General features: G+C 47.6%; 1 protein-coding gene across 4 annotated transcripts in view; it reads left to right on the top strand.

Moving 5' to 3' along the window:
• EIPR1 (EARP complex and GARP complex interacting protein 1) overlaps positions 1-15150 on the top strand; it is a 265677-nt gene that overhangs the window by 215942 nt on the left and 34585 nt on the right. For all 4 annotated transcript variants that reach the window (XM_033935623.1, XM_033935622.1, XM_033935624.1 and 1 more), the window contains one exon: positions 5081-5217. In XM_033935623.1, coding sequence (XP_033791514.1) covers positions 5081-5217 — 137 coding nt within the window. The remainder of the gene's footprint in view (positions 1-5080; positions 5218-15150) is intronic.

Here is a 15150-nt window from a genome sequence, read left to right as displayed (position 1 = left end):
AATTTCAGATAAAGGACCTTTTACCTATTTAATTGATCAGTTCTTCCAATTGCACAATATTTCTGGTGTCACTGGCTGCCACCCAAAGCATAATAGATTTATCTCTGGGCTTAACGATTGATAAAGTATTCATTGTTTTATACAGTTTGCATATTTTTCTCTATATGTTCTTTGTGCAGTGGTGGTGATTATTTTTTATTATTTTGGATTTATTTCACTCTTTGTTCTGTAGTACCTCAAGGTGAATTATGTTCAGATAACATAGGTATTTCCCTGTCCCAAGAAGGCCTTTAATCTAAGGGCTCCTTTTACAAATGTGCGCTAGTGTTTTTAGCGCACACACCGGATTAGCGCGCGCTAGCTAACAAACTACCACCTGCTCAAGAGGAGGCTGTAGCGGGTAGCGCACGCGGCATTTTAGTGCACGCTATTCTGCGCGTTAAGGCCCTAACACACCTTTGTAAAAGGAGCCCTAAGTTTTGTGCCTCTGACATTGGAGGGTTATGCGACTTGTCCAGAGTTACAAGAAGCAGCTTCAGACTCTGACTTCCCTGATTCTTATTGTACTTTTAACTGCTAGACTACTCCTGTTGCATTAATAGTAAGATTATAAATGGGACAGTTGTCAGAAGGAAACCTTTTTTATGACCTCATCACAAGAGTCATTGTCTAAAACATGCAAAAGAAAAACTTAATAAGCCTTAAACTTTGTGGAACAAAGCTTTGGATGGATGAAATTAAATTGAACTACTCAGTCAAAACCAGACAAGTTACATTTGGTGAAAAAGGATGAAGTATTTAAGTATTTGAAGGAAATAACATCTTGCCATCCATTAAATGGGAGATGGAGGTGAGTGGATCTATTATGCATTGGGGTTATGTTGCTGCCAGTGGCATAGGAAATACTGCACAAGTGGAAGAAAGAATGAATTCAACTAGATAATTAGCACCTCTTAGAAAATAATATATCATATTCGTGAAGGAACTGATGCTGAAAAGAAGTTGGATATATCAGGAAGACAATAACCTGAAACACATCTAAAAATCAGACATGAAATACTTACAGAAAAAAACAATGAAGGTTTTGGAATGAACATCACAGTCTCCAGATTTGGATAGTATTAAAGATCTCAAACATGCAATGCATTCAAGGAGATCTAAAACTTTTCCTGTGGTAGAAGAGTGGTAAAAAAATTTCAAAAGCAAGAATACAAATAATCTTAGCCAAAGAAGGTGTTCAAAAGACTAGACATTTGCATCTGCCACATTCACTTCATTTTCATTGTACAGTAGAGTCTCAGTTAACCGGGTCTCAGTTAACTGGAACTCTCACATAACCAGCAAAAAAATTGTCGATGTTAAAAAAAAAAAAAAGTCCTCTGAAGCACCAGCGGCAATGTCCTGAGCTGCAAATCCTCCCCCAAGCCCCAAGCCTCTCCCTCCTGCCCCAAAGCACCAGCGCAGCACCTTCCTGAGCCGCAAAGTCATCTATCCCTCAAGCCCTGAAGAGGCAGAAGCAGGTGGCGGTCCTGAGCCGTGAACTCCCTTGCGCCCTCCCTTCCTCTCTCTCTTGAAACTTGTAAAGTGATACTGATAAGATTACCTATATTTGATTATCTTTGTTTCACAATATAATTCCCTGTATTAGTTTAGTTTATTTAAAATTTGTTATACCGCTTATTGTACTTCTAAGCGGTGTATAGAATATAAAATAAAAAAAAAACAAGAGAATTACAAACTAATAATATAAAACTGAATGGACAAGACATTACAGACATTTTGGAAACAGAAGGATATGGAGGGAAATCCATAGAATATATAGAATAGTAAGACATTTAAGGGAAGTACAATAGGAAGGGAGGATCTTGTTTGAGCAGTAATTAAGGGGGTTGATTTGTTGTTGTTGGTTGTTTTTTTTTTGGGGGGGGGGGGTTGTTTTTTCATCTGGGCTAGCCCACAAGAAAAATTTTCAGATTTCAAAAGCATCGATAAACAGGAATGTTTTTATTTTAGATTTGGTTTTCTTCTCTTATATAAGCTGGAATAGAGTTCCAGAATGTGGGAGCTGTTACTGAAAAGATAGAAGATCGGGTTGTATCGTAGTTTATGTGGCAAAGAGAGGGTATTGTAAGTAAATGTTGGGATTGCGATCTGAACAGTCTGGATGGTGTGTAGGGGATTAATAGTCGGTTTATAAAGTCAGGGTAGTTTGTTTTTAAGGTCTTAAATGTAAGGAGTAAGAACATAAGAATTGCCACTGCTGAGTCAGACCAGTGGTCCATCATGCCCAGCAGTCTGCTCACGCGGCGGCCTTCTGGTCTAAGACCAGCACCCTAACTGAGACTAGCCCTACCAGCGCACTTTCTTGTTCAGCAGAAACTTGTCTAACTTTGTCTTGAATCCTTGGAGGGTGTTTTCCCCTATAACAGCCTCTGGAAGAGCGTTCCAGCTTTCTACCACTCTCTGGGTGAAGAAGAACTTCCTTACGTTTGTACGGAATCTATCCCCTTTCAACTTTAGAGAGTGCCCTCTTGTTCTCCCTACCTTGGAGAGGGTGAACAGTCTGTCCTTATCTACTAAGTCTATCCCCTTCAGTACCTTGAATGTTTCGATCATGTCCCCTCTCAATCTCCTCTGTTTTAGAGAGAAGAGGCCCAGTTTCTCTAATCTTTCGCTGTACGGCAGCTCCTCCAGCCCCTTAACCATCTTAGTCGCTCTTCTCTGGACCCTTTCGAGTAGTACCGTGTCCTTCGTCATGTACGGCGACCAGTGCTGGACGCAGTACTCCAGGTGAGGGCGTACCATGGCCCGGTACAGCGGCATGATCCCCTTCTTAATCATTCCTAGCATTCTGTTTGCCCTTTTTGCTGCCGCCACACATTGTGTGGACGGCTTCATCGACTTGTCGATCAGAACTCCCAAGTCCCTTTCCTGGGAGGTCTCTCCAAGTACTGCACCAGACATCCTGTATTCGTGCATGAGATTTTTGTTACCGACATGCATCACTTTACACTTATCCATGTTGAACCTCATCTGCCATGTCGATGCCCATTCCTCGAGCTTGATTATGTCACGTTGCAGATCTTCGCAATCCCCCTGCGTCTTTACTACTCTGAATAACTTCGTATCATCCGCAAATTTAATCACCTCGCTCGTCGTACCTATGTCCAGATCATTTTAGTAGTATTTTATATATAATTTGATATGAGATAAGGAGCTAGTGTGCTTTTATGAGTAGTGGATTTACATGGTCGTATTTTTTTGCTTTCATTATAAGTTTTATTGCTGTATTTTGTATGATTTGAAGTCTTTTCAGTTCCTTTTGTGTGATCCCTTTATATAGGGAGTTATAGTAATCCAGTTTTGAGATAACTAATGAATGTATTAGTATGTTGATTGATGGTGGTTCCAAAATTGTTGATAGTGAACAAATCATACATAGTCTATAGAAGCATTGTTGAAGTGTTGTCCATTCCCTTTCAGTTCTTCCATTATTTCTCAAATTTATCTAACATTTATTTTCATATTTTTAAACATGCCCTCCAACTACCATTCACAATGGCATTCATGATTCTGCTTTATCACTTCCGATCACCCATCCATCTTTCTCAGTCCCCACCCACTCCTACCTTTCACCATAAGATTGGAGTGCTTTTATGTTTCACATATTTATTCCAATATATTTATTTTAAAATGTATAGGCTGCTTATCCCATAATTCTATGTGGATTACAACAAAACATCCAATATAAAAACAACAACATGCGTATAACAGTTTACAAAATAAAATAAACACATCCTATTACATATTAAAATAATCATACTTATCAAGAAACTATGCATGTGATAATACAATGTTCCACCTTCAGCAAGAGTAATGAAAAATGACTAGCAACTTATCGTACACTACTTCAGTTTATAAAAGTGCACAAAAACAGTACAGTTTTCAGCCCTTTCCTGAACAGTAATACAGTGGGAGCTTGCCTAAGCTTTAATGGTAGGGCCCTGCACAGATAACCTCGTCTTACGATAACCCAACCATCACAATGCACTCAGAGGGGGCACTTCTAGACAGAATTTATATTTTGAACGTAAGTTCCATGATGGCTGATAAAAGGTGGAGCAATATATGCCTTAAGAACATAAGAAGTTGCCTCCACTGGGTCAGACCAGAGGTCCTTCGCGCCCAGCAGTCCGCTCCCGCGGCAGCCCATCAGGTCCATGACTTGTGAAGTGGTTCTGACCATTTCTATAACCTACCTCTGCTTCTATCTGTACCCCTCAATCCCCTTATCTTTTAGGAACCTATCTAAACCTTCCTTGAACCCCTGTACTGTGCTCTGGCCTATCACAGCCTCCGGAAGCGCGTTCCATGTGTCCACCACCCTCTGGGTAAAAAAGAACTTCCTAGCATTTGTTCTAAACCTGTCCCCTTTCAATTTCTCCGAGCAATCCCTAGTACTTGTGGTTCCCCACAGTCTGAAAAATCTGTCCCTGTCTACCTTCTCTATGCCCTTCAGGATTTTGAAGGTTTCTATCATGTCTCCTCTAAGTCTCCTCTTCTCTAGGGAGAACAGCCCCAGCATTTTCAACCTGTCAGCGTAAGAAAAGTTTTCCATCATTTGCTTACTTCTGAATTTCTGATTTGAAGAAGGGTTACTTTCGAAAGCTAATCAAAAAATGTATTAAGTTAGTCCAATAAAAATAAAGGTATCATTTTCATTTCTTTGTTTTGTTTTATTTTATTTCTATTTATTACTTTAAAATGTGGAATAGCTGCTACCCTACCATTTAACCCAGTTCTGACTCTGAAAACTTTAATTTATAAAATTTAATTTTTAGTTGATGCATTTAGTATTGTTCTCATTAAACATACCATTAAATCTATTTCTTTTTTGTTAAAATGGAAAAATGTCTTCTATTGTATTCTCCCTGAAATATACTAAAGACTTAAGTGAAACATGCTGTTTTCCTCAATTATATACATTCTACACAGTTATCTTTTCCTCAACTAACTTTTTAGAAATAGCATAATTTCTTTTCTCCTCCTTCCCCTCCCCCCCACCCCTCCCACCCCAAAGCTTTCTAGCACTGCAGCTTTGGAAGGGAAAGGACAACTGAAGTTTACCTCAGGACGATGGAGCCCTCACCACAATTGTACCCAAATTGCAACAGCCAATGATATAGCCATTCGTGGCTGGGATATAAGAAGTATGAGGTAATGGAACAACTTATTTGTTAAAATGTTATATTCATATTTATGCAGAATCCATCATTAGTACTCCCTGACTTTAGAAATACCAGTTAATTAACTCCCTCCTCCCCCCCCTTTTATGAAGCTGTGTTAGGCTTTTTTATTGCTGGCTGCGGCAGTACCGTATTTTCACGCAAATAACACGCACCCGTATAAAACGCGCACACGTGTATAGCGCGCAGAAATCACGATGATAAGCACAAAAACTTTGGTATAACGCGCTCACGATTATACCGCGCATGCTGCCCGACTCTCCGTTCACCCCCCTGACTTCCGTGCACTGCCCCGCCTCTCCGTGCGCTGTCCCGACTCTCCGTTCACCCCCCCTGACTTCCGTGCACTGCCCCGCCTCTCCGTGCGCTGTCCCGACTCTCCGTTCACCCCCCCCCTGACTTCCATGCACTGCCCTGACTTTCCGTGCGCTGTCCCGACTCTCCGTTCACCCCCCCTGACTTCCGTGCACTGCCCCGCCTCTCCGTGCGCTGTCCCGACTCTCCGTTCACCCCCCCCCGACGTCCGATTCATCCCCCCCCCCCGGCAGGACCATTCGCACCCCCACCCCGAAGGACCGCCGACTCCCCGACAATATCGGGCCAGGAGGGAGCCCAAACCCTCCTGGCCACGGCGACCCCCTACCCCCACCCCGCACTACATTACGGGCAGGAGGGATCCCAGGCCCTCCTGCCCTCGACGCAAACCCCCCTCCCCCCCAACGACCGCCCCCCCCAAGAACCTCCGACCGCTCCCCCAGCCGACCCGCGACCCCCCCTGGCGACCCCACGACCCCCCCACCCCCCTTCCCCGTACCTTTGGTAGTTGGGCCAGAAGGGAGCCCAAACCCTCCTGGCCACGGCGACCCCCTAACCCCACCCCGCACTACATTACGGGCAGGAGGGATCCCAGGCCCTCCTGCCCTCGACGCAAACCCCCCTCCCCCCCAACGACCGCCCCCCCCCCAAGAACCTCCGACCGCTCCCCCAGCCGACCCGCGACCCCCCTGGCGACCCCCACGACCCCCCCACCCCCCTTCCCCGTACCTTTGGAAGTTGGCCGGACAGACGGGAGCCAAACCCGCCTGTCCGGCAGGCAGCCAACGAAGGAATGAGGCCGGATTGGCCCATCCGTCCTAAAGCTCCGCCTACTGGTGGGGCCTAAGGCGCGTGGGCCAATCAGAATAGGCCCTGGAGCCTTAGGTCCCACCTGGGGGCGCGGCCTGAGGCACATGGGCCCAACCCGACCATGTGCCTCAGGCCGCGCCCCCAGGTGGGACCTAAGGCTCCAGGGCCTATTCTGATTGGCCCACGCGCCTTAGGCCCCACCAGTAGGCGGAGCTTTAGGACGGATGGGCCAATCCGGCCTCATTCCTTCGTTGGCTGCCTGCCGGACAGGCGGGTTTGGCTCCCGTCTGTCCGGCCAACTTCCAAAGGTACGGGGAAGGGGGGTGGGGGGGTCGTGGGGGTCGGCCAGGGGGGTCGCGGGTCGGCTGGGGGGGCGGTCGGAGGTTCTTGGGGGGGGACGGTCGTTGGGGGGGAGGGGGGTTTGCGTCGAGGGCAGGAGGGCCTGGGATCCCTCCTGCCCGTAATGTAGTGCGGGGTGGGGTTAGGGGGTCGCCGTGGCCAGGAGGGTTTGGGCTCCCTTCTGGCCCGATATTGTCGGGAAGTCGGCGGTCCTTCGGGGTGGGGGTGCGAGTGGTCCTGCCGGGGGGGGGGGGATGTATCGGACGTCGGGGAGTCGGCCGGGCAAGAGGGCTTGGGCTCCCTCTTGCTCCGATCGTGGATGCGGGTGCGGGTGGGAGCGCGTGCGAGTGGTCGTTCGGGGTGGGGGTGCGAGTGGTCCTGCTGGGGGGGTGAATCGGGCGTCGGGCGGGGTGGGAACTATGTTTGAAAACTTTCGTATACCGCGCTCACGCATATAACGCGCGAGGGGTATGCGCGGTAGGTAAAAACGCGTATAACGCGCGCGTTATATGCGTGAAAATACGGTATTAGCTCCAACACTCATAGGAATTCTATGAGCATCAGAGCTAATACAGCTGCGACCAGTGATTAAAAAAGCCTAACGCGACTTCGCAAAAGGGAAGAGGGATAAATTAGATATATAGGGAGAGGAGGAGACAGTGAATGCTGCGGAAGGCCAGACTGGATGAGCCATTTGACTTTTATCTGATGTCATGCTTCTATGTTTCTAGGTTATAATAGAGTGCTTAATCAATAAAGTTGCATAGGTGCATATGCTGCTCCAAATTTAATGTGACAACATTTGCACTTCTATATCGCTTGGTAGACTGGTATAGTCCGTCCGAATGGGTTATATTCCTCACTGCTACCAACAGGTGGAGACTGAGCACAAACTTGTATATCAGGCTATATTCCCCCCTAGCAACCAAGTCAGTCTCAGTCTCCATAGCACAGTGGTCTCAAATTCAAATCCTTTGCCGGGCCACATTTTGGATTTGTAGGTACTTGGAGGGCCTCAGAAAAAATAGTTAATGTCTTATTAAAGAAATGACAATTTTGCGTGAGGTAAAACTTTATAGTTTGTAAATCTTTCCTTTTGGCTTAGTCTTAATAATAATAATATTGTAATTAATAGCTAAAGAGACATATGATCAAGAAACTTTTGTGATTATGATAAACATACCGATAGTATGTACCTGGCGGGCCGCAAGATTGAGACTCTTGCCATAGCAGGTGATAAGACTAGATCGGCTTCCCTCTTAGTACTGTTGGAACTTTGTTTTTGGACTCCTGGTTCCCCTGTTGTGCCAGATAGAGGTTGGACATGTCCTCTTTGGGGATCTGTCTGACATCAGGGGTGTTAAACCCAGCGGATCCCCCACCTTCTTCCACCTCCCCATATTTTTGTAGAGGTGCCTCAGCCGGCAGCCTGGCCCCATGGTTGGTCAGCCCTCCAGCTTTGAGAGTCGTGGAGTCTGTTCTGTAAACAAAAAAATATCCTGAGGTGTGCCGGTCTAAAGGGCTAATTTCCCTTTAAAACTGCCTTTTTACTGTATTTTCTCATCTAACACGTACTTTTCTTTCAGCTAGGGCAGTTTTCAGCACAATGAGCACTTTTAAAGGGAAAAAATACTCATTGTGATCCAGATGCAAAGTACTCGCGGCCGGCCTGTGCAAGCATTGTGCAGGTCGGAGCAGTAGGGTAGCCTCGTTGGCAGCAGATGCCTGCGGCTAGGGCACCCCGCCACATATATCTTGCGAGTCAGCTTCGGATCACGGGGAAGCCCAGGCTTCTCCCGATTCCCACGCGGAGGGTTCCCCAGCCGCCAACAGTCAGGGAGAAAAGGATTCCCTTGCTGCTGGAACAGCTGGGGATTCCCTTTTCGTGTCGGTTCCTCGGCCTCAGTACCAGGCTTTTCAGAAGTAGCAGGCTGCAGGAGCTCCGATTTTGGAAGTTTCAGGTCCAATTTTGGTGGGAACCTCCTCCTTTATCTCAGTTACCTCAGGTGACCTTCCCCCTGTTCTGAAAATATAGGGGCAAGGTATGGCAGGGTCCCCTATTGGGGCAGGGAGTCCTTTGGGGCCGCCAGGGGTCTTTCCCCCTGAATTTATGTTAGTACTTTGTAAAGCTTATGTGCTGGTAGCTGGAGGTTCTGTGTCCACTTCGAGGGGGAGGGGGGGAGGGTGTTGGCCTCTACATCTTCCCCGATGCAGCCCCACACAGCGGCAGTTTTGCCCCCCTCTACTCCTCCCTCATCCAAACGCCCGAGGGTCTCTTGGGCTCAGGATTTTTGCCCAGGAGCAAGATGTAATTGATGAGGACCTAGACCCTTGGGGAGATTTCCAGGATCCTCTTTGGGGGTCGGATTCCGCCAGCGAGGAGTTCGAGAACCCCCCACCTGGCGAAGATGCGTCTGTGGTGCACATTTTTCAGCAGGAAGAGTTTCATGAGTTAATTTTTCAGGTCTCCCCCATTTTGCACTTTGAGGACACCGTGTTGGAGCCCCTGCGTATGGTGGACCCCTTGCCTAAGGGGATCCGCTCTGCTTCCCGCTCTTATCCTATGCATCAGGATATTCGGGATATTATGCTCGCACAGTGGTAGGTGCCGGAAGCTCCCTTTTGTTTTGCGTGCTCCATGGCCCGCCTGTATCCTATTCCTGAAGGGGGTAAGGATACTCTGAAGTCATCTGTAGTGGACACGGTGGTCTCGACCATCTCTAAGAGGCATACCGTGCCTGTTGAGGGTGGTGCGGCTTTGAAGGACCCAGAGGAGCGTAAGTTGGAGTCCCTCCTTAAACAGAGTTTTGATGTAACAGTTCTGGCGGTCCAAGCAGTGATGTGTGGCGGGCTGGAGGCTCAGGCGTGTTTTCGCTGGGTCAAGCATGTCCTTGACTGTAAAACTGAGGCTTGGAAATTGCTCAAGCGCGAGGTGGCAAAGATTGAATTGGGTGCTTCTTATCTTTCAGATGCCATGTATGACCTATTGTGAGCTTTTGCCAAGTTGTTGGCATTTACTGTGACAACTCGCCGTACTTTGTGGCTTCACGCTTGTTTGGCGGATTCAGCGTCTAAAGCTAAGTTGACAAAGTTTCCTTTTAAAGGATCTTTCTTGTGGAGTGTGTGGCGCAGTGGTTGGATCTATAGCCTCAGCACCCTGGGGTTGTGGGTTCAAACCCCACGCTGCTCCTTGTGACCCTGGGCAAGTCACTTAATCCTCCATAGCCCAGGTACGTTAGATAGATTGTGAGCCCACCGGGACAGAGAGGGAAAAATGCTTGAGTACCTGATTGTAAAAACCGCTTAGATAACCTTGATAGGCGGTATATAAAAATCCTAATAAACTTGAAACTTTGGTGAGGACCTGGACAGGTTGGTTCAAACTCTCACTGATTCTAAAGTGCCCAATTTGCCTGAGGATAGTCCTAGACCGCTGGCTTGAGGTGGCGTTGCTCATGGGCGTGATTTTCGCCATTTATGCCCTGGTCAAGGGGCTGCCACTTTTCAGTCTCCTGGGCTCTCTAGAGGCAGGTTCTTCCTGTGCTTGCAGTCCTTTTGTGGGGCCCGCTGAGATGCGGTTAGCGCCCCCGCCAGGTCCCCTGCCATCCATCTTGCCCAATGACTCCTTGCTGGCGCCCGTCTGAAGGATTTTTATCCAAAGTGGTTAGACATCACGTCCAATCAGTGGGTTCTGGAGGTGATTCGGGACGGCTATGCTCTGGAGTTCGCCCAGTCCTTGCAAGACCGTTTTCTCACTTCTCCTTCACAGGTGGCATGTAAGCAGCAGGCCTTTCACCAAACCCTTCAAAGATTGTTAGATCTCCACAGGAGTGGGGCACAGGTTGGTACTCGATTTTCCTTGTAGTGCCAAGGAAAGAAGGGATTTGAAGGGAGTCAACAGGGCTCTTCACATGCCTTCCTTCTGCATGGAAACTCTGCGGTCTGTGATTCTGGCGGTTCAGCCGGGGGAGTTTCTGACCTCTCTAGATCTGACTGAGGCCTACTTGCACATTCCTATTCGGGTCTCCCATCATCGCTTCCTGCGCTTTGCGATCTTGGGGCAACATTATCAGTTCTGTGTGCCTCCCTTTGGTCTGGCCATGGCTCTGCAGACGTTCACCAAGGTGATGGTGGTCGTCGTGGCGGCGTTGCGAAAAGAGGGCATTCTAGTTCATCCCTACCTGGACGACTGGTTGATTCAAGCAAAGTCGTTACAGGAGAGCACCCGGGTCACGGCTCGGGTGGTGTAGTTTCTGCGGTGTCAGGTCAAAACCGCAGAAGACAAAGGTGCACGCCGACAACTGAGCGCAGTGCGGAGGCGCGCGCCGAAGAAAATAACTGTTTTTAGGGGCTCTGACAGGGGGGTGTGGGGGGAATCCCCACTTTACTTTATACAGATCGCGCCGCGTTGTGGGGGCGTTGTGGGGGGTTTGGGGGGTTGTAACCCCCCACATTTTACTGAAAACTTCACTTTTTCCCTAAAAACAGGGAAAAAGTGAAGTTTACAGTATAATGAGGGGGGTTACAACCCCCCAAACTACCCACAACGCCGCCGCGATCTGTATTAAGTAAAGTGGGGGGGCTCCCCAACAAAAAACTCCGTCGGAGCCCCTAAAACTGTCATTTTCTTCGGCGCGCGCCTCCATCTTGCACTCAGTTGTCGGCGCGCACCTTTGTCTTCCGTGGTTTTGTCTATGAACCAGTTTCTGCAGTCGCTGGGATGGGTAGTCAACCTTGCCAAGAGCCAGCTGTCTCCCTCTCAGCGCCTGGAGTATCTAGGAGTGCTGTTCGACACCTCCTTGGGGAAGGTCTTCCTTCTGGAGGCCCAGTAAATTGGAATCTCAGATTCACCTGCTTATGGCATCCCGGTGTCCTCGGGCGCAGTATTTCCTCCAAGTCTTTGGGTCGATGGTGGTCTCTCTCGATATGTGAAGTGGTCACGGGTCCACATGCGTCCTCTTCATTATGTTCTTCTTTGGAAGTCGTCACTGCAGAGGAACAGTCTGGATCACCCTGTTCTGCTTCCAGGCTTAGCTCAGGGCAGTCATCATTGGTGGCTCCAGACCCCCCATCTTGTACAAGGGGCGAGTCTGGATCAGCCGCAGTGGACGGTTTTGCTTACGGATGCCAGTCTTCTCAATTGGGGAGCTCAGTGTCTAGGTCACTCAGCTCAGGGCACCTGGTCCACGGAGGAGGCTTCTTGATCGATCATTGTCTTGGAGACTAGAGTCATCCATCTGGCGTTGCTAGCCTTCCAGTCCTTTCTAATGGGCAAGTCAGTCAGGATTCTGTTGGGCAATGCCACGGGGGTGGCCTATTTCAATCATCAGGGGGGCATAGGGAACACTTTGGTGGCACAGGAGGCAACTCTGCTCATGGTCTAGGCAGAGTCGCATCTTCACGAAATATCAGCATCCCACATAGCCGGAGTGGAGAATGTTTATGTGGACTTCTGTTTCTTCACTTCCTAAGTCGTACCGTACTAGATCCCAGAGAGTGGTGTCTCAGCCCAGTGCTTTTCAGTTGATAGTGCAGTCTTGGGGGTCAGCCCCTCATGGACCTGATGGCCACAAGTGTCAACACCAAAACACCCCATTTCTTCAATTGTCGCAGAGACGGTCAGGCCGAGGGCCTGGATGCTCTGGTTCAACCATGGCCAACGGAGGGGCTGTTGTATGTGTTTCCTCCGTGGCCATTAGTGGGCAGAGTTCTCCGCATAATTCGCCATCCGGGCCTTGTGGTTCTGGTGACTTCGGATTGGCCTCGACGACCATGGTACGTGAATCTGGTGAGGCATCTTGTGGCGGATCCTCTTCCTCTGCCTCTCTTGGACAACCACCTGACTCAGGATCCCATTCCAATGTTCGATCCAGGTCCCTTCTGTCTTATGATTTGGCTCTTGAAAGAGGTCACCTAGGTAAGAAGGGGTATTCATATAAAGTGATCTCAACTCTCTTGGGGTTCCGGAGGCTTTCCACCTCTCGGGCTTATGTGAGGGTTTGGCGTCTATTTGACGAGTGGTGTGATGCGTGTTTGGAGGTCTCTTTTCGCGCTTCCCTGCCTAACATCTTAGAGTTCTTGAAGGATGGCCTGGATAGGGGACTGGCTTGGTGTTCTCTCCGGGTTCAGCTTGCGACCTTGTCAGCCTTTCGTGGGTTGTTGAAAGATCAGCGTTTGACTGCCATTCCTGATGTGATTCGCTTCTTGCGGGCAGCCAAATTGCTCAGGCCTCCTGTACGACCCTCTGTTCTATTTTGGGATCTAAATCTGGTTTTGTCAGTTCTAGTGCACCCTCCTTTTGAACCGTTGGACGACTGCTCTTTGAAGGACCATATTCTTAAAACGGTCTTCTTGGTGGCCATTACTCCAGCTAGACATGTTTCTCAGCTGCAAGCTTTCTCTTGTAGGGCTCCCTTCTTGGAGTTTTCTAGGGAATGGGTTCCTTCTTTTCTGCCAAAGGTAGTTTCTCCTTCTCATGTCAATCAGGCAGTGGTCCTTCCGGTGTTGGGTAGCCAGGAGGGCTCTTCCAAGCAGAGACAGCTGCGCAAGTTGGATGTCAGTCAGGTCCTTCGCTCTTATGTGCAGAGGACCCAGGAGATCAGGAAATCAGATTATTTCTTTGTCCTTCTCGCAGGTCCTCGTAAGGGGGATGGCGCTTCTAAGGCTATTGCGTGCTGGATCAAGGAGACTATTGCTTCCGCTTATCTTCTGAAGAAGAAGCCTGTTCCATAATTTCTCAAGGCTCATTCCACTAGGGGTCAGGCAGCTTCTTGGGCTGAGTCTTCTCTAGTGCCTCCAGTGGATATTTGCAAGGCTGCAATTTGGTCTTCTCTGCATTCCTTTGTAAGACACTACCGTGTGGATGCTCAAGCGCGTCGGGACGCAGTATTCGGTGAACATGTTCTGGTGTTACCCACCCTTAATGTTTAATGGGTACTGCTTTGGTACGTCCCATTCGTAAGGACTATACTAGTCTACCAGGTGATACCGAAGGAGAAATTAGGTTCTTACTTGTTAATTTTCTTTCTGTTAACCTGTAGACTGATATAGTCCCCCACCCTATCTGTCTTTGTGCGGTGATTGCGGGTTTTTGTTTTGCTCATGTGCAGATGTTGGGTTTTTCTGCGGGTTCTAGTATTTTTCTAAGGCTGAGGAGAAGTAAGAACAGCGGCTAAGGCTCAGCTGGTGAACTGTAGGGATGTTTTTCTATACCAGGATTAAGTTCCACACATGTTCCAATAGTAGTTTATAACTATTTGTTGTTTTTACGCTTCTGTTCGGAGTGTGTTCTACTGTTTTTTCAGTTGAAGTCTTTCCTAGGTTCTGCTTGGCTATTCGGCAGACTGGGTTGCTAGGGGGGAATCTAGCCTGATATGCAAGTTTGTGCTCAGTCTCCACCTGCTGGTAACAGTGAGGCATATAAACCATTCATAAGGACTATATCAGTCTACAGGCTAACAGAAAGAAAATTAGCAGGTAAGAACCTAATTTCTCCTTATGTATCTGAGGCAGGTTTAAATTTACATATATTTGCTGGTAAAAATAGATGCAGTTACATGTATTTTAATAAAAATGCCAATCCAGTCCCTTCTGAGCCTATTCTCTGCCCTTTGAAATGCCTATTAGAGAATGACACGGGGAAAAAATTTATCACCATGCCCACCCCATCCCCGTGAGCTCGTCCCCATCCCTGCCCCATCCCCATGAGCTCAGTCCCCATCCCTGCCCCGCCCCCGTGAGCTCAGTCCCCATCCCCGCCTTGCAAGCTCGGTCCCTGTCCTGCAAACTGTCAGATCCCACCTGCACAAGCTTCAAATAGTTATGATTTTATACTAAACTTATTTTATTAAAGTATAAAAAGAAGGTGTATTTTCAGTCTACTAGTAATAATTTACTTAATTTAATTTATCTCAGTATTACTTGCCCACCATCCACCTTGATCTTATTTGTGGACTTGAGTAGAGATTTAGCTTATATTTGATGTTTGATTGAAGTATTATGTTTAATTATTAATTCTTTTGCTGAATTTCCTTTCTGTACAAGTTATGCTTGATTATATTGAAAAAAATTCAATAAATATATATAAATATAAAGTATAAAAAGAGACTATTCTGTAAATTACCATTTTATAAATAGAAATAATACAGAGCAAGGATCAACAAAACCCCTGTCTCCCCTTCCTTTCACAAATATCCCCTCCACTATTGTGAAAACTAAACAAACCAAATTACTGCAGAATGCTACATAGAAAAATCAAGCTAACAGAATACTTCAGTCACACATGGCAGGGTTTAGTGTTAGGGGAGAGCAACTAGGGCAACTACCCCCTGGTCAGAGAAAGCCCTAAGCTAGCTGCAAGCTAAAGAAGCAAAGCCTGGGCTTTGCGGTTCCCAGTTATGTCTAATACCAGCTCTAGTAGGATACATATTTCAAATCTGAA

The sequence above is a fragment of the Geotrypetes seraphini genome, chromosome 3 (genome assembly GCF_902459505.1).
Source record: "Geotrypetes seraphini chromosome 3, aGeoSer1.1, whole genome shotgun sequence".
Taxonomy (NCBI): Eukaryota; Metazoa; Chordata; class Amphibia; order Gymnophiona; family Dermophiidae; genus Geotrypetes; species Geotrypetes seraphini.
Note: the sequence above shows the minus strand (reverse complement) of the source record. Positions and strands in the feature narration are given on the sequence as shown.